This window comes from Salvelinus sp. IW2-2015, unplaced genomic scaffold (genome assembly GCF_002910315.2).
Source record: "Salvelinus sp. IW2-2015 unplaced genomic scaffold, ASM291031v2 Un_scaffold16393, whole genome shotgun sequence".
Taxonomy (NCBI): domain Eukaryota; kingdom Metazoa; phylum Chordata; class Actinopteri; order Salmoniformes; family Salmonidae; genus Salvelinus; species Salvelinus sp. IW2-2015.
The window spans coordinates 1,079,198-1,095,486 of record NW_019957565.1 but is presented as its reverse complement, the minus strand read 5'-3'; the positions used below and the strand labels follow the sequence as shown (position 1 = coordinate 1,095,486).

At 41.6% G+C, this 16,289-nt stretch overlaps 1 protein-coding gene across 1 annotated transcript in view; it reads right to left on the bottom strand.

The window, feature by feature from the left end:
* LOC112080620 (multiple epidermal growth factor-like domains protein 9) overlaps nt 1–16,289 on the bottom strand; it is a 72,398-nt gene that overhangs the window by 23,525 nt on the left and 32,584 nt on the right. The window contains exon 3 of the mRNA XM_024146456.2: nt 1,415–1,554. Coding sequence (XP_024002224.1) covers nt 1,415–1,554 — 140 coding nt within the window. The remainder of the gene's footprint in view (nt 1–1,414; nt 1,555–16,289) is intronic.

Below are 16,289 nucleotides of genomic sequence, written 5' to 3'. Positions count from 1 at the left end.
CCCACGTGATAGTGAGTAGCCAGCTAATATTTATATTTCAAGTTTAGTCAACTTGGATCCATTTGCTAGCGAACAAGGCAGAACAGTTGAATTGTTATGAACACACCCTTCTGTCCGTCTCAAAGTGTTTAAAAGGATGCTAGCCTGTCCTCTTTGTTCAGATGTTGAAATCAAGTGGCCTACCTTATTTCTCAGAATGAGAACGAGTTGCCAATTCCTTATATAATTGTGTTTTTAAAACACAGACTAGACAGCTAGTATAACGGGTACGTGGTACCGCAAAGCCGTGCGCCACAAAGTGAGCATTCATTTTCCAAAATCAAAGTTGTTTGAAACTCCCGTTTTAGTAGTGTCTGCTCTGCATGTAATCTGAGGAGTAGAGACGTAAACATGGTTTCGTTAGAAAGGTTAACTTCTCCTCTAATACAGTAAAATAATGACAATGTGTTTGGGTCTCCATATGACCGATTCTGTTCGACCAAACCTCAAATGCAAATAGTGAACTGAAACCATTTGTCAGAGGGGAAGAAGTGATCTCTCATCTTTGTTGTTGTGAATGGCGGGGGGAGGGGCTTGGCATGTGTGTGTAAACAGAGAAGATGTGTGTGTGTAAACAGAGAGGAAAATGCAAATCGAGAGATTTCACACTCGCCAAAATCTGTCCTAAAATATGCCCAATGTGTTTCTATGGGCTCATTTTGGCCCTAAAATGGTCTCCTGCCTTTCCGCCTTTGGGTCAACCACTACCATTGTTAGGGCGGAGACATCGGCATCTCGTCATTATATACAGATCTATATTCATTAATGTGTGTAGGAGGAAAGGTGCGTAATTTGCTTATCATGCTGCACGTACTTAGGCCTGCCATTCTGCCCAGCTGTGAACTATGGAAAAGTGAAAGGGAACAGGCGAAAATGCTTATCACAGTGATTGCAGCGGAGTGATGACTCTGGCATTTCCTCATTAGCGGAATGGAAGCTACGTTGGCTGTGGTCGACAAACTCATTTTAACAGCCGATGGATTTTATTTTTTTTCTTCCTTTTAAGGCCAAGGCAATATCACACAGTGTGAATACAAATCAAATCACTGCAACTCCCCAAACAGTCTGTCAGCAGGGAGCATGGGAGTGAATCTCTCTGGAGGAGAATTCAGTATGGCAGTTTTTTTCCTGTTACATAACAACTAATGCAGTTTTGTGTTTACTGCATAAACAGCTCTGTTGGGGACATGTTACGAATATGATTTCATGGAAAAGGCTTCCCTAGAGTTAATTTGATTAATAAAAGTTAGTTTGCTTAATGCATTTCTGCATCTGTGCAAATGTGTGGCTTCTCTGCAGTCTGCACAGCCCTGGCATAGAGTAGAGGCCATGGCAGACATTTGTTTCAACCTTGGGCACAGCGAGGGTGACTCACCTGATTGTGGGTGGCAGTAGTTGGAGTGATTATTGCACTGGCATAGCTGGCAACCCATGCTGCTGAACCGGAAGAAACCTGGGTGGCAATCGTCACACTTGTCACCGTACACGCCTGTCTTACACACGCACATCCCAGAGCTGTGGAAAGAACAGAAAGCTGGTGACACTTCAGTCAGGACCCCTGGGTTCTCATAATGCCTGCTTAAAATATGCACTACAATGGTGTAGCCAAATTGAGAATGTCACAGTTACAGACACACACTTTAGCACATTACTCACATTTAAAGAGAACACTGGTTCAATTCCTGAAGTAACAGTGAGTCCGGGGTCCCATATAGAAGGACTGAAGCTCAGTTCTGGTGACTTTTTAAACAGACATTCTACTCAAAATGTATGAGAAAAAAAATTATGCTAACACTTAAAATGTAATTATCACTTCCAGAAATGAGCCCAAAAACATATGGGTAAAAATTATTTTAACAGATTGGACTATGGCGTCTATTATCAGATGTACTATTAGCAATATGCATTATCACCTGTAACCTAAATGATGCATCATAGTGGCTATAAAATGTACATAGGCTGAAGCATGGATTTGTCCATCTGCATTTACCTCACTGGACACAACATCCCGATTGTAATTATTACTAATAATAATTTTATAATAAAATGTATAAATAATTACAAATTATTCACTCCAATTCATTTTTTACAAAGTATGTTATCGCCCTTTTAAGACACCATTGTCCCATTTGAGCTGTGTTGCGTAGTTGTCACGTTCCTGACCTGTTTTATGTTAGTTTTGTTGTGTTAGTTGGTCAGGACGTGAGTTTGGGTGGGCAGTCTATGTTTTCTGTTTCTATGTTGGTTAATGGGTACCTAATATGGTTCTCAATTAGAGGCAGGTGGTTTTCATCTCCTCTGATTGAGAATCATATTAAGGTAGGTGTTTTCACATTGTTTGTCGTGGGTGGTTGTCTCCTGTGTCAGTGTCTGTCTATGTTGCACCATACGGGACTGTTTCGGTTTGTTTGTACGTTCGTTAATTTATGTAGTCATTTCCCTGTTCGTGCKTTCTTCRTGTTTCATGTAAGTTCTTACKTCCAGGTCTGTCTACATTYGTTTTKKTWWTWTKKTWAKTWAWTCMARKWTAGTTCGTTTTTTCGTCTTCGTCTGTTTTTGGTTTAAATAAATATCATGTCTTATTCCAACGCTGCGTCTTGGTTCAATCCATGCTCCTCCTCTTCGGATGAAGAGGAAGAGGAACACCGTTACAGTAGTGATGGGCATTCCGAGTATTTTCTGTGAGCCGGATCATTTAGCTCTGTTCACCTAAAAGTTACTTTTAATTTCATGGTTTCAGGTCCAATTCTAAGCATTACTGAACGAAGAACCATTTGGGAGCCAAATGAACGACTTTTTGTTCAGTAATGCTTAGAAATGGACCTAAAACCATGAAGAAGAAAAAAGAGTCACTAATTTAAAGCCTAAATTGTTGCCTGCCATTATGTCAGATCGTGAAATGCGAGTTCAAATCATTTTTACATGACCAAATTATTAGACGACCTGAATTTTCTTTTTTTTTAAGTGAGCGTGGACAAGAATTAGGGCTGGGCGGTATACCATATTTTACGATATACCGGTATTGATGCACGGACCAGTTTGGGTTTTTACGTTACCTTCTATAACAGTATTTGAATGTTTGGTTTGTTAAATGTGATACACCATGTCTCCATTTTTATAGTTTCCTCCGCTACTTGAGTCATTTCTCCATGCTCTCTCTCTCTCTCGTTGCCGCTTTCCACACAGAGCTAGCCCAGCCCCATCACTCAAGGAGCGCATTTGTTGCTCCTCGACCATGACACACTTGCGTTCAGTCTGCATAGTCAATGCAGCACATGCAAAAATGTTGATGACAACGATGTTTGTGCAAATGTATCTTTTAAATCAAAGAGGAATACGGAAAGCATGAATATATTAACTACATGAAGCAGCTAAGAGAAAACATTCAATGTAGCCAAAGATTATAGGATCCCCTAGGAAACACTGACCAACACTTTGGTTCCTACCCTGTCACAATAACTCCTCCCTCGCATTTTCATTTATTGTCATGTCAAAGACAGAATTTAATAGTGGGCACTTTGATTACAAACTATATACTTATAATAATCATTATATTTTTATGATTCCAACAGTTGACCTAAGTGTCAAATCGCAACTGCAACATTTGGTTAAAAATACGGCCTAGATTGCAACGTAGGGCTGCACGATATGAGGCAAACAGTGTGGAAATTACCATAAATGAGCGCAGGAAATGCAGAAATGTATTTCATTTATTTGGGGGTTGAACAGTATAAAAAACTCAGAATGGAGAAAGACCCCTTGAAAATCACTTAGAATGTATGTATGTACAGTGGGGCAAAAAAAGTATTTAGTCAGCCACCAATTGTGCAAGTTCTCCCATTTAAAAAGATGAGAGGCCTGTAATTTTCATCATAGGTACACTTCAACTATGACAGACAAAATGAGAAGAAAAAAAATCCAGAAAATCACATTGTAGGATTTTTAATGAATTTATTTGCAAATTATGCTGGAAAATAAGTGTTTGGTCACCTACAAACAAGCAAGATTTCTGGCTCTCACAGACCTGTAACTTCTTCTTTAAGAGGCTCCTCTGTCCTCCACTCGTTACCTGTATTAATGGCACCTGTTTGAACTTGTTATCAGTATAAAAGACACCTGTCCACAACCTCAAACAGTCACACTCTAAACTCCACTATGGCCAAGACCAAAGAGGTCTAAGGTTCGAATCCAGGCTGTATCACATTCGGCCGTGATTGGGAGTCCCATAGGGCACACAATTGGCCCAGCATGGTCCGGGTTTGGTCGGGGTAGATAATCATTGTAAATAATAATTTGTTATTAATATGGCTGCAGTCCCGGTTACGGGACCGATATGACAACAGCCAGTCCAAGTGCAGGGCGCCAAATTCAAAAACCAGAAATCTCATAATTAAAATTCCTCAGAAATTCATGTGTCTTATATCATTTTAAAGGTAATCTTGTTGTTAATCCCACCAACATGTCCGATTTCAAATAGGCTTTTCAGCGAAAGCACTACAAACGATTATGTTAGGTCACCACAAAACCAAAAATAATCACAGCCATTTTTCCCAGCTAAAGATAGCTTCACAAAAACCAGAATAGAGATAAAATGAATCACTAACCTTTGATTATTTTCATCAGATGACACTCATAGGACTTCATGTTACACAATACATGCATGTTTTGTTTGATTAAATTCATATTTATATMAAAAAATCTGAGTTTACATTGATTCACTAAATGCAAAAACATCAAGTGACTTTGCATAGCCCATCGTTTCAACATGAATACTCATCATAAATATAGATGATAATACAAGTTAAACACATTGAATTATAGATATACCTCTCCTTAATGCAACCGCTGTGTCAGATTTCAAAAAAACTTTACGGAAAAATAATTGCACGCTATAATCTGAGACGGCGCTCAAAAGTAGCATACCACAGCTGCAAAGATGGCGTCACTATAAACAATAAAATACATGATAAATATTCCATTACCTTTGATGATCTAGATCAGAAAGCACACCAGGAATCCCAGGTCCACAATAAATGTGTGTGCTGTTCGAAAAAATCCGTTATTTATGTCCAAATACCTTCTTTTGTTAGCGCGTCTGGTTTATATATCCAAATGCTAATTCTGGTCAGCGTTATATCGGACAAAAACTTCAAAATGTGATATTACCGGTCAAAGAAACATTTCAAACTAAGTACTGAATCAATCATTAGGATGTTTTTAACATATAGCTTCAATAAAGTTCCAACCGGAGTATTTGTTCTTGTCTGCGTGAGTAATGGAACGTCAGTGGCTTGCATGAAGAAAAGGCATGATCAGGACATGGCTGCTTGATGGACACCTGACTGATTCTGCTCTCATTCTCTCCCACAACATCATAGAACTCTCATTGGAATTTCTATTGATTGCTGACATCTAGTGGAACCCATAGGCAGTGCAACATCATTCATAACTCAATTGGATTTCTTAAGGGACTCTGGTGAATACAGACAAGCTCAGATTTCTGACTTCCTGTTTTGATTTCAACTCAGGATTTTGCCTGCCAATATGAGTTCTGTTAATCTCACAGACATAATTCAAACAGTTTTAGAAAGTTTAGAGTGTTTTCTATCCAATGCTAATATGCAAATATTACGAACTATGACTGAGGAGCAGGCCGTTTGAAATGGGCACCTTTCATCCAAGCTACTCAATACTGCCCCTTCAGCCATAAGAAGTTTAACTGACTTGCCTAGTTAAATAAAGGTTTTCACACACACACACACAGAGACCAACAAGTTATGTTGTTGGCATTCACATATGTCCCCATTACCAGTAAACATCATCAACACTTATATTTCTTTCACTTACTTGCAGTGCTGTTTCGTTCATTTGTTCAGTCGTTTTATTCTCAACCAGGATTTCATCATCAAATCAATTTGTCACATGCGCCAAATACAACAAGAGTACACCTTACCATAAATGCTTACTTACAAGCCCTTAACTCTTCCTGAACTGCACTGTTGGTTAAGAAAATATTTACAAAATAAACTAAAGTTAAAATAATAATAAAAAGTAACAATGAAATAAAATAATGTTGTTATATACAGTGGGGAGAACAAGTATTTGATACACTGCCGATTTTGCAGGTTTTCCTACTTACAAAGCATGTAGAGGTCTGTAATTTTTATCATGGTACACTTCAACTGTGAGAGACGGAATCTAAAACAAAAATCCAGAAAATCACATTCTATGATTTTTAAGTAATTAATTTGCATTTTTATTGCATGAAATAAGTATTTGATACATCAGAAAAGCAGAACTTAATATTTGGTACAGAAACCTTTGTTTGCAATTACAGAGATAATACATTTCCTGTAGTTCTTGACCAGGTTTGCACACACTGCAGCAGGGATTTTGGCCCACTCCTCCATACAGACTTTCTCCAGATCCTTCAGGTTTGGGGGCTGTCGCTGGGCAATACGACTTTCAGCTCCTCAAAGATTTCTATTGGGTTCAGGTCTGGAGACTGGCTAGGCCCTCCGGACCTTGAGATGCTTCTTACGAGCCACTCCTATTTGCCCTGGCTGTGTGTTCGGGTCGTTGTCATGCTGGAAGACCCAGCCACGACCCATCTTCAATGCTCTTACTGAGGGAAGGAGGTTGTTGGCCAAGATCTCGCGATCATGGCCCATCCATCCTCCCTCAATACGGTGCAGTCGCCTGTCCCCTTTGCAGAAAAGCATCCCAAGAATGATGTTTCCACCTCCATGCTTCACGGTTGAGATGGTGTTCTTGGGTGTTGTACTCATCCTTCTTTTCCTCCAACACGGCGAGTGGAGTTTAGACCAAAAAGCTATATTTTTGTCTCATCAGACACATGACCTTCTCCCATCCTCCTCTGGATCATCCAGAGGGTAATTGGCAACTTCAGAAGGGCTGGACATGCGCTGGCTTGAGCAGGGGGACCTTGCGTGTGCTGCAGGATTTTAATCCATGACGGCGTAGTGTGTTACTAATGGTTTTCTTTGAGACTGTGGTCCAGCTCTCTTCAGGTCATTGACCAGGTCCTGCCGTGTAGTTCTGGGTTGATCCCTCACTTCCTCATGAATATTGATGCCCCACGAGTGAGATCTTGCATGGAGCCCAGACAAGGGCGATTGACCGTCATCTAAACTTCTTCCATTTCTAATAATTGCGCCAACAGTTGTTGCCTTCTCACCAAGCTGCTTGCCTATTGTCCTGTAGTCCATCCTAGCTTGTGCAGGTCTACAATTTTATCCCTGATGTCCTACACAGCTCTCTGGTCTTGGCCATTGTGGAGAGGTTTGAGTCTGTTTGATTGCGTGTGTGGACAGGTGTCTTTATACAGGAACGAGTTCAACAGGTGCAGTTAATACAGTAATGAGTGGAGAACAGAAGGGCTTCTTAAAGAAAAAGAACAGGTCTGTGAGAGCCGGAATTCTTACTGGTTGTAGGTGATCAAATCACTTATGTTCATGCAATAAAATGCAAATTAATTACTTAAAAATCATACAATGTGATTTTCTGGATTTTTGTTTTAGATTCCGTCTCTCACAGTTGAAGTGTAACTATGATAAAAATTACAGACCTCTACATGCTTTGTAAGTAGGAAAACCTGCAAAATCGGCAGTGTATCAAATACTTGTTCTCCCCACTGTATAGGGGTACCGGTACCGAGTCAGTGTGCAGGGGTACAGGTTAGTTGAGGTAATAAACAGCGAGTAGCAGCAGTGTACAAAACAAATGGAGGGGGGGGTCAATGTAAGTAGTCCGGTGGCCATTTGATTAATTGATCAGCAGTCTTATGGCTTGGGGGTAGAAGCTGTTAAGGAGCCTTTTGGTCCTAGACTTGGTGCTCTGGTACCGCGGTAGCAGAGAAAACAGTCTATGACTTGGGTGACTGGAGTCTGACAATTTTATAGGCTTTCCTCTGACACCACCTATTATATAGGTTCTGGATTGCAGGAAGCTTGGCCCCAGTGATGTACTGGGCTGTACACACTACCCTCTGTAGTGCCTTACGGTCAGATGCCGAGCAGTTGCCATACCAGGCGGTGATGCAACCAGTCAGGATGCTCTCGATGGTGCAGCTGTAGAACTTTTTGAGGATCTGCCAAATCTTTTCAGTCTCCTGAGGAGGAATAGGTTTTGTTGTGCCCTCTTCACGACTGTCTTGGTGTGCTTCGACCATGAAAGTTAGTTGGTGATGTGGACACCAAGGAACTTGAAACTCTAGACCCGCTCCACTACAGCCCCATCGATGTTAATGGGGGCCTGTTCTGCCCGCCTTTTCCTGTAGTCCACGATCAGCTTCTTGGTCTTGCTCACGTTGAGTGGGAGGTTGTTGTCCTGACACCACACAGCCAGTTCTATGACCACCTCCCTATAGGCTGCCTCATCGTTGTCGGTGATTGTGACACTATTGTGTCGTCAGCAAACTTAATGATGGTGTTGGAGTCGTGTTTGCCTACCCTTACCACCTGGGGGCGGCCCGTCAGGAAGTCCAGGATCCAGTTGCAGAGGGAGGTGTTTAGTCCCAGGGTCCTCAGCTTAGTGATGAGCTACGTGGGCACAATGGTGTTGAACGCTGAGCTGTAGTCAATGAACAGCATTCTCACATAGGTGTTCCTTTTGTCCAGGTGGGAAAGGGCAGTGTTGAGTGCATGTCATACATGTCAAGCAGTGAAGTTTCAGCTCTGTCTGTCTGTGGCCTCTCTTTCTCAGTGTGCACTGTCACTGTGTCTGTTCCCATCTTTTCCAGCTGTGTATGTAACATTTCACATAAACCCCGTTTCTTGTCTGCATCAAAGTAGCGGTCCTTGTACATAGCATTGAGCATGGTGGCGACACAGTAAAGAGAGAATGCCACCGAATCGCTTGTTCACAGCCTGTGTCGGCAGTTTTGTTGTGCAGGTGTTTCAATGCCATGACAGAGGGTATCATGTATGCTGCAGGTGCAGTTGATGAGCTTATTTCTCGAGTCAGTTGTTCGAAAGGAGCTAGCTAGTGTGTTCATGTTTCCAAGTTTCAAACATGTTCTCAAATGCCATTGAAATGGCAGCAGCGGTATGACAACCAGCACATTCATGAGCATGCAATACGACTTTCTTACTCTTTCAATTGACTGCTCGACTTGTTGACTGCTCGATCCACACAGCAGACATTGTGGGCTAGGTTAGGAATGCTGTGTTGCACGTGTAGCGCAACATTTTACGTGGCGTCATTACGCCATGTACCTACGTTATATAGGTATGCACGTCAGCTTTGACGTCCGTTTTGCACATCGGCGTTAAACTAGACATCGGGCCGATACCGATGTTGGCATTTTAAACTAATATCGGTCGATTCCGATATGTTCACCGATATATTGTACATCCCTTGTCTTTTCTTCTTTGAAGACACACAATGCATGAACTGCCTGTAGAGAGTACACTTTTATTAGGCCTAGTTATATGGTTAGTCTCTGCATTGTCCTCATATATTATGTACTTTGTCTATTGCAGAATCCTCCCAGTATAATGGAATTGCTCTTTCTGTGTAAATACGGAATACAGTCTTGGGACCAGGCTACGGGGTCAGTGGTCAGAGCTGAGCCAGATGAGCCTCATTAGGAGTGTTTGAAACCAGCCTAAACTAACTGCTCCCAGTCCCAGATAGCCTGTCTTGAGTTTTACCTCCTCACTTCACCAGACAAATGTGTTCTACTACTACTACTACTACAGACTCATGCATAAAAGAGGGTGGGTTGGCCCACAAACACAGACATATACACACACGGTGGAGACAGACCTTCAATTAATAAAGGGATCATAAATTATGTATGGTGCATCCTAGAGCAAGGAAGGAGATTCCCCCTCATTCAAGGAAAAGAGAGGAAGAGGAGAGGGAGAGGAAGAGGAAATGTGTTTGGCATCTTAATCCATCTCAAACTACAAAGTGCAGAGTTCTCACTAAACAGTAGTGTGTGGCTGTCACTGCAGTAGTCTTCATGGGCTAGGATAGTAAGTACACAGAGCTGGTTTAAAATCAAGGTGCATCACTCTCATATAAAAATACGCTAGCTCTAGTAGATTAAGTCTAGTATTTTACATGGAGATTTCCACACCTTGTGTTTACTTGCAGTATCCACTTAAGCTAGGCCAGCACTTCCCCTCCAGATGTTTGAGCAGTGAGTGCACCTAGGCATTTCAAAATATTTGGAGATACTATTTGGAGAAATGGCAATATCTATTCATTAACATTTCAACATGGTCAAATCTATTCATATGAAGGTGTTAATGAAATAGCTTTGTTCTGTATTGTTGATGTTTGTATGGAGTGAGTCCACAGTGGTAGAACAGAGGGCTGTTCAGCTTATTATTACAGGTCTGCTGCTCTGACACTGATCTGTCACAGGCACCGGCAGTCCTTTGATCCTTTTCTCTCTCAGTCATGTTAAATATGTAGGGAGCTGCCTGGATAAAGAGAAAGGTTGCTGCAGAGCACAAAGTGTCATGGTGATAATGTAAACAGATGCAAGGTTTGGCACAACCCCCAGCAAAACATTATGTTCCTACATTCTGATGCTTACGCAAGTCTTCGCTGGTACACACGGTGAGATATTTCACTTTAATGTGGGGAGAACAGACCCTATTTTAATGTGGGGAGAACAGACCCTATTTTAATAAGGGGAGAACAGACCCTATTTTAATAAGGGGAGAACAGACCCTATTTTAATAAGGGGAGAACAGACCCTATTTTAATGCATCTTGGGCATAATCCCCAAACCCTGCAGAGCCGCAACTCACTCCATCCTATCCCCACAGGCGCAATAAGGGTTGGGGTTTCCATGGCAACAACACCATGGCCGGCGCCGGTCGCCCTGCACTGTGATGGCGGCTGAGAGCGGAGACTGATTGGGGGATGGACACAGGGATGAGCAACATGGCCAATGGCCAACCATAGGTTTTGTTATTCAAGTAGGAGACCATGGTGTAGTGTAGGGTATACGCCGCATACCCACTTATTTTTCAGTGGTCATTGAATGTACTCACTTTTTAATCCCCACGATGTGTATCAAAGTAGTGCAGTGGAGGTATATGCTGTATCAATTAATAAGGCTGATGGAACAGATCAGAATGTTTAGCTTAAAATGTTGATAAACTATTATTTCTTCACATTTAAAGTGCAGCAATATGCACACGTTAGGCCTAAGTGTGAATGTTCCCAAATGCAATTTGCGGGAAAACATCTTTCTAAAATGCTCACCACACAACCACACACGGTTTAGAAATATCCGCTAGGAATTTAGAAAGAGGTGAGATCTAAAGATGCAACAACTATTATCGGTTGCTAATATGACTAGGATGCCTTTGGCTGCTAGACAATAAAAAAGAAAGTTGAAAGAAAACCAATAAAACAGCAGAACGCATACGAGGAAGTCTTTATAAAACAATTGCCTCCACGTTTCTATGGAGGGATTTTGGCTATAGGCTACTTTGAAGCAAGGTAAGACATACCTCATAATATGAAGTAAAATGTCAGTTTCAAGCAGGAAAACTAAAGCAATGTTAATGATAGGCCTACAGTGCCTTCAGAAAGTATTCACACCGCTTGACTTTTTCCAAATTTTGTTGAGTTAGACTGAATTTAAAATTAATTTTGTTTAGATTTAATTTTTTACACTGGCCTACACACAATACCCCGTAATGTCAAAGTGTAATTATGTTTTTACACATTTTTACAAATTAATACAAAATGAAAAGCTGAAATGTATTGAGTCAATAAGTATTCAAACCCTTTGTTATGGCAAGCCTATATAAGTTCAGGAGTAAATATATTCTTAACAAGTCACATAATAAGTTGCATGGACTCACTCTGTGTATAATAATAGGGATTAACATGATTGTTGAATGACTACCTCATCTCTGTACCCCACACACATCTGTAAGGTCCCCCAGCCGAGCAGTGAATTTGCAACACAGATTCAACCACAAAGTCCAAGGTGGTTTTCCAATGCCCCGCAAAGGGCACCCATTGGTAGATGGGTAAACAAAACAAAAACATTGAATATCCCTTTCAGTATGGTGAAGTTATTAATTACACTTTGAATGGTGTATCAATAAACCCAGTCACTACAAAGATATAGGCATCCTTCCTAACTCAGTTGCCAGAGAGGAAGGAAACCACTCAGGGATTTTACCATGAGGCCAATGGTGACTTAAACAGCTAGAGTTGAATGCCTGTGATAGGAGAAAACTGAAGATGGATCAACATTGTAGTTTTACTCCACAATACTAAAAAGAAGGAAGCCTGTACAGAATAAAAATATTCCAAAACATCCATCCTGTTTGCAACAAGGTACTAAAGTAATACTGCAAAAAAATTAGCAAAGCAATTCACTTTTTGTCATGAATACCAAGTGTTATGTTTGGGTTATATCCAATACAACACATTACTGAGTACCACTCTCCATATTTTCAAGCATAGTGGTGGCTGCATCATGTTATGGGTATGCTTTTAATCGTTAAGGACTGGGGAGTTTCTCAGGTACGCTTCCTTCCACCAGACACTGGGAGATTAATCCACATATCGGCATGACAATAACCTATAACACAATGCCAAATCTACACTGGAGAGGCTTACCAAGAAAACAGTGAATGTTCCTGAGTGCCTGAGTTACAGTTTACTTAAATCTGCTTGAAAATCTGTCAAGACCTGAAAATGGTTGTCTAGCAGTGAAGGCACTGTAACAGTCTTCTGGTAGATGGAAAGGCTTTCCCAAAAACCATCTCTATTAAATGTTAACTAGCTACAAAGTCGTCTCCCACTGGGAACAGATGTCAATTCAACGTCTAATCCACGTGGGTTCACGTAATTTCATTAAAATTACATGGAAACAACACTGATTTAACCAGTGTGTACCCAAGTGAGCAATGTATACCTGGAAGAATGATATCATGATTATTTGCATCAATCCAGTGACAATTTGTTTTGCAAATGTCACCTCGTGTTACAGAAACACCGCTAACCCAACAGTGCTAGGGGCCTGCTTTTGAATTAAAGGACACCTACACTAAAAAATAAAATGTACATTTCTAAAACTTCCCACACTTCCAAAGTTGTCTCCTGATGTGGTTTAAGCATTGTTGTGGCCTTAGAAAAACAACAAAATTGGATGTTCTATTAAAAAAGTGTGACTGAGTGAAAACCTGAACATAATGGAAAAAATCTGAAACCTGTGAATTCATTTGACAGAGTCATTTGACAGCCTCATTTATCTGTTTCAATAGTAGGCCTACTATTAGCCTACTAGCACAGTACAGCTTAGATTGGCCTGACTGTGAAAGACCAACATGGGAGTTCTCATTTTAGGTAATTCAGAGTGTATGTCACGGTGTTCTCATAGAATTTTTCTACACAGGGCGCCTTTTCTTCTTTGGGTGGGCCGTTTGGGAAATTTGGGGCAAATTAAAAGTATACACACTTTTCCAGGCACCACTAAACCACTGGATGGGAGAGGTCTACGGAGGGATCAGACGAACAAAGGCACCTCGGATAACTTATAAGCTGCCCCCCCCCCCCCCAATCATCACCATGGGATAAGAATACACCGTAACTCAGAGCTCTCCACGTGCATTTTATTACTTCAGTGTTCACACTGGTCCCAGAATTCAGGATCTTAGTGAGCAATCTGTCCAGCATCGAATGTGCAATTAAAATAATTATACAAGAGTTGGCAATGTTATTTGCCTTTTGGTAGGCAGTTGGTCCTTTTCAACAATGATCACAGATAAACTAACAATATGTACATAAAAGGGCCCTATTAAACCAAAACAGTTCACTGAGGTTTCTAGGGTAAAGACTATTAGAAATTGTATTTGCAATTACATGAAAATATCTCCACAGAAATATAATAATTTGTCTACTACATTTTAAGGAAATCAGTCCAAACATATTCTAGTCATATGCCAGAAGCCTATAAGCTAGCCACAGACACAGTGAGGTATAATTAATGATTGATGTCCATGGAACCGACATGCAGCTGGCACGTAACCAACCTACTCACTTGGACAGAAATTGGACAACCCTGAAATTAAATGGACTGCTTTGAAAGCAGAGGACTGAAAGTATCCAGGAGGAGAGGATACATCTCCGTTCTATTCATTATTCACATCAGGTTTTGTGAACCCACAGCACCAGTAGTCAGGCCGCCAAGTGAATTTCACCTCAGACTGACGGAGAGTTCTTTATCTAAGAGTTATTTTCTAAGCGATAATGATGCAAGTCCAGATAAGATTAAGTCTATTGCCTACCCTCTATGGTATTTCACAAAAAACAGATTTGTTAAAATTCTTTATAAACCAAGGGGCATGAATCCTAACATTCCCAAAGGGGGGGAGGACACAAGCCAGCCGACACAGAAAAGTCTGAGTTTTGGCCTTTAAATGTTACCAGCACATCCACCAACGCAGCAGAGCCTCAGTGGATGAACACAACAGTGGTCTGTCGGGAGGAGGGGGTAGAGAATGATGTGCCTGTCCTAATACTGTAGTGTACACCCACCGGCTCCAGTGTACTGCATAATTGATGCTGCATCTGGCAGCAAACAGTGGAACTTGTTTCTTCCAATCCCTATGATGAAGAGAAATATCCTCCCTTCCCCATCTACTAACAGTGTAGAACAGAGTCAGTTTCCATTAGCAAAAGTAGCTGAGGGGCTGACGTTTGTCAGGGGCTCTGACAGGAGTATGGGTGGTGATGGGCAGAAGAGGGATGAGGGGAGAGACTGCACCATGCATGCACTAGTCCAGAGTCTAGACAGAGAGGCTTTATCATGAACTTATTGATCGGAGCCCCGTCAGACGTAACAGCTTTCTGCGAGCCTTAGCGTAGAGGAGAATGAAAGCGCAGAGGGTAGCGTAGAGGAGAATGAAAGCACCGAGGGTAGCGTAGAGGAGAATGAAAGCACCGAGCGTAGAGGAGAATGAAAGCACCGAGCGTAGAGGAGAATGAAAGCACCGAGCGTAGAGGAGAATGAAAGCACCGAGCGTAGGGGAGAATGAAAGCACCGAGCGTAGAGGAGAATGAAAGCACCGAGTGTAGAAGAGAATGAAAGCACTGAGGGTAGAGGAGAATGAAAGCACCGAGGGTAGAGGAGACTGAAAGCACCGAGGGTAGAGGAGAATGAAAGCACTGAGGGTAGAAGAGAATGAAAGCACTGAGGGTAGAAGAGAATGAAAGCACCGAGGGTAGAGGAGAATGAAAGACACTGAAGGGTAAGCGTAGAGGAGAATGAAAGCACTGGGGAGGGTAGAATGAAAGCACTGCGGGTGAGGAGAATGAAAGCACCGCGGGTAGAGGAGAATGAAAGCACTGAGGGTAGAAGAGAATGAAAGCACTGAGGGTAGACTGGGGTAGGAAGAGAATGAAAGCACCGAGGGTAGAGGAGAATGAAAGCACTGCGGGTAGAGGAGAATGAAAGCACTGCGGGTAGAGGAGAATGAAAGCACCGAGGGTAGAGGAGAATGAAAGCACTGCGGGTAGAGGAGAATGAAAGCACCGAGGGTAGCGTAGAGGAGAATGAAAGCACTGCGGGTAGAGGAGAATGAAAGCACTGAGGAGTTAATGGTTGTGTCCCTAGTGGCGCTATTTAAAGGCTGATAAAAATTATACAAATTTAAATAGTTTTAATATTTTTTTACACTACATGCAGGATATACTGTATCATACAATGCATACAGTAAGCCAATTGATCAACATGTTCTACCACCACAACCCAACCGAACACCCAAAATAAGAAATTAGCATTTCTATCCACACAGATCAAACCTCATATCTTTACAAACAGAAATGGCCTTTTCACTTGTGGGGTTCAATGCATCAAGTACTTGCAGTACACAACTATGTTGGTCAGAATATGTGTCCTTGGACAAGTGTCTGGTGTGGAGTGTCTGATTGTGGGGGTGGGGGCACACAGAGGTCTTGGCAGCAGGCTTGAATCGTGTCCAACAGCCACAGCACAATGAGAACAGGCCATCCACTGCTGGGACACCAGTGATAAAACACTGCCAACATTCACACTGACATATTTGAAGATAAAATGTGTGTATAGTGTTTATTTTTAACATGTATACTTAAGGTTTAAAGGGGGATGTCTGTGTGTAAGTGGTGCACGATATGCATACCCATATAGATGCATGTCATGCGTACGGCAATCCATAGAAAAACGGTTAGTTTTCCACCACAACATAAAAACCTAGAATATTTTT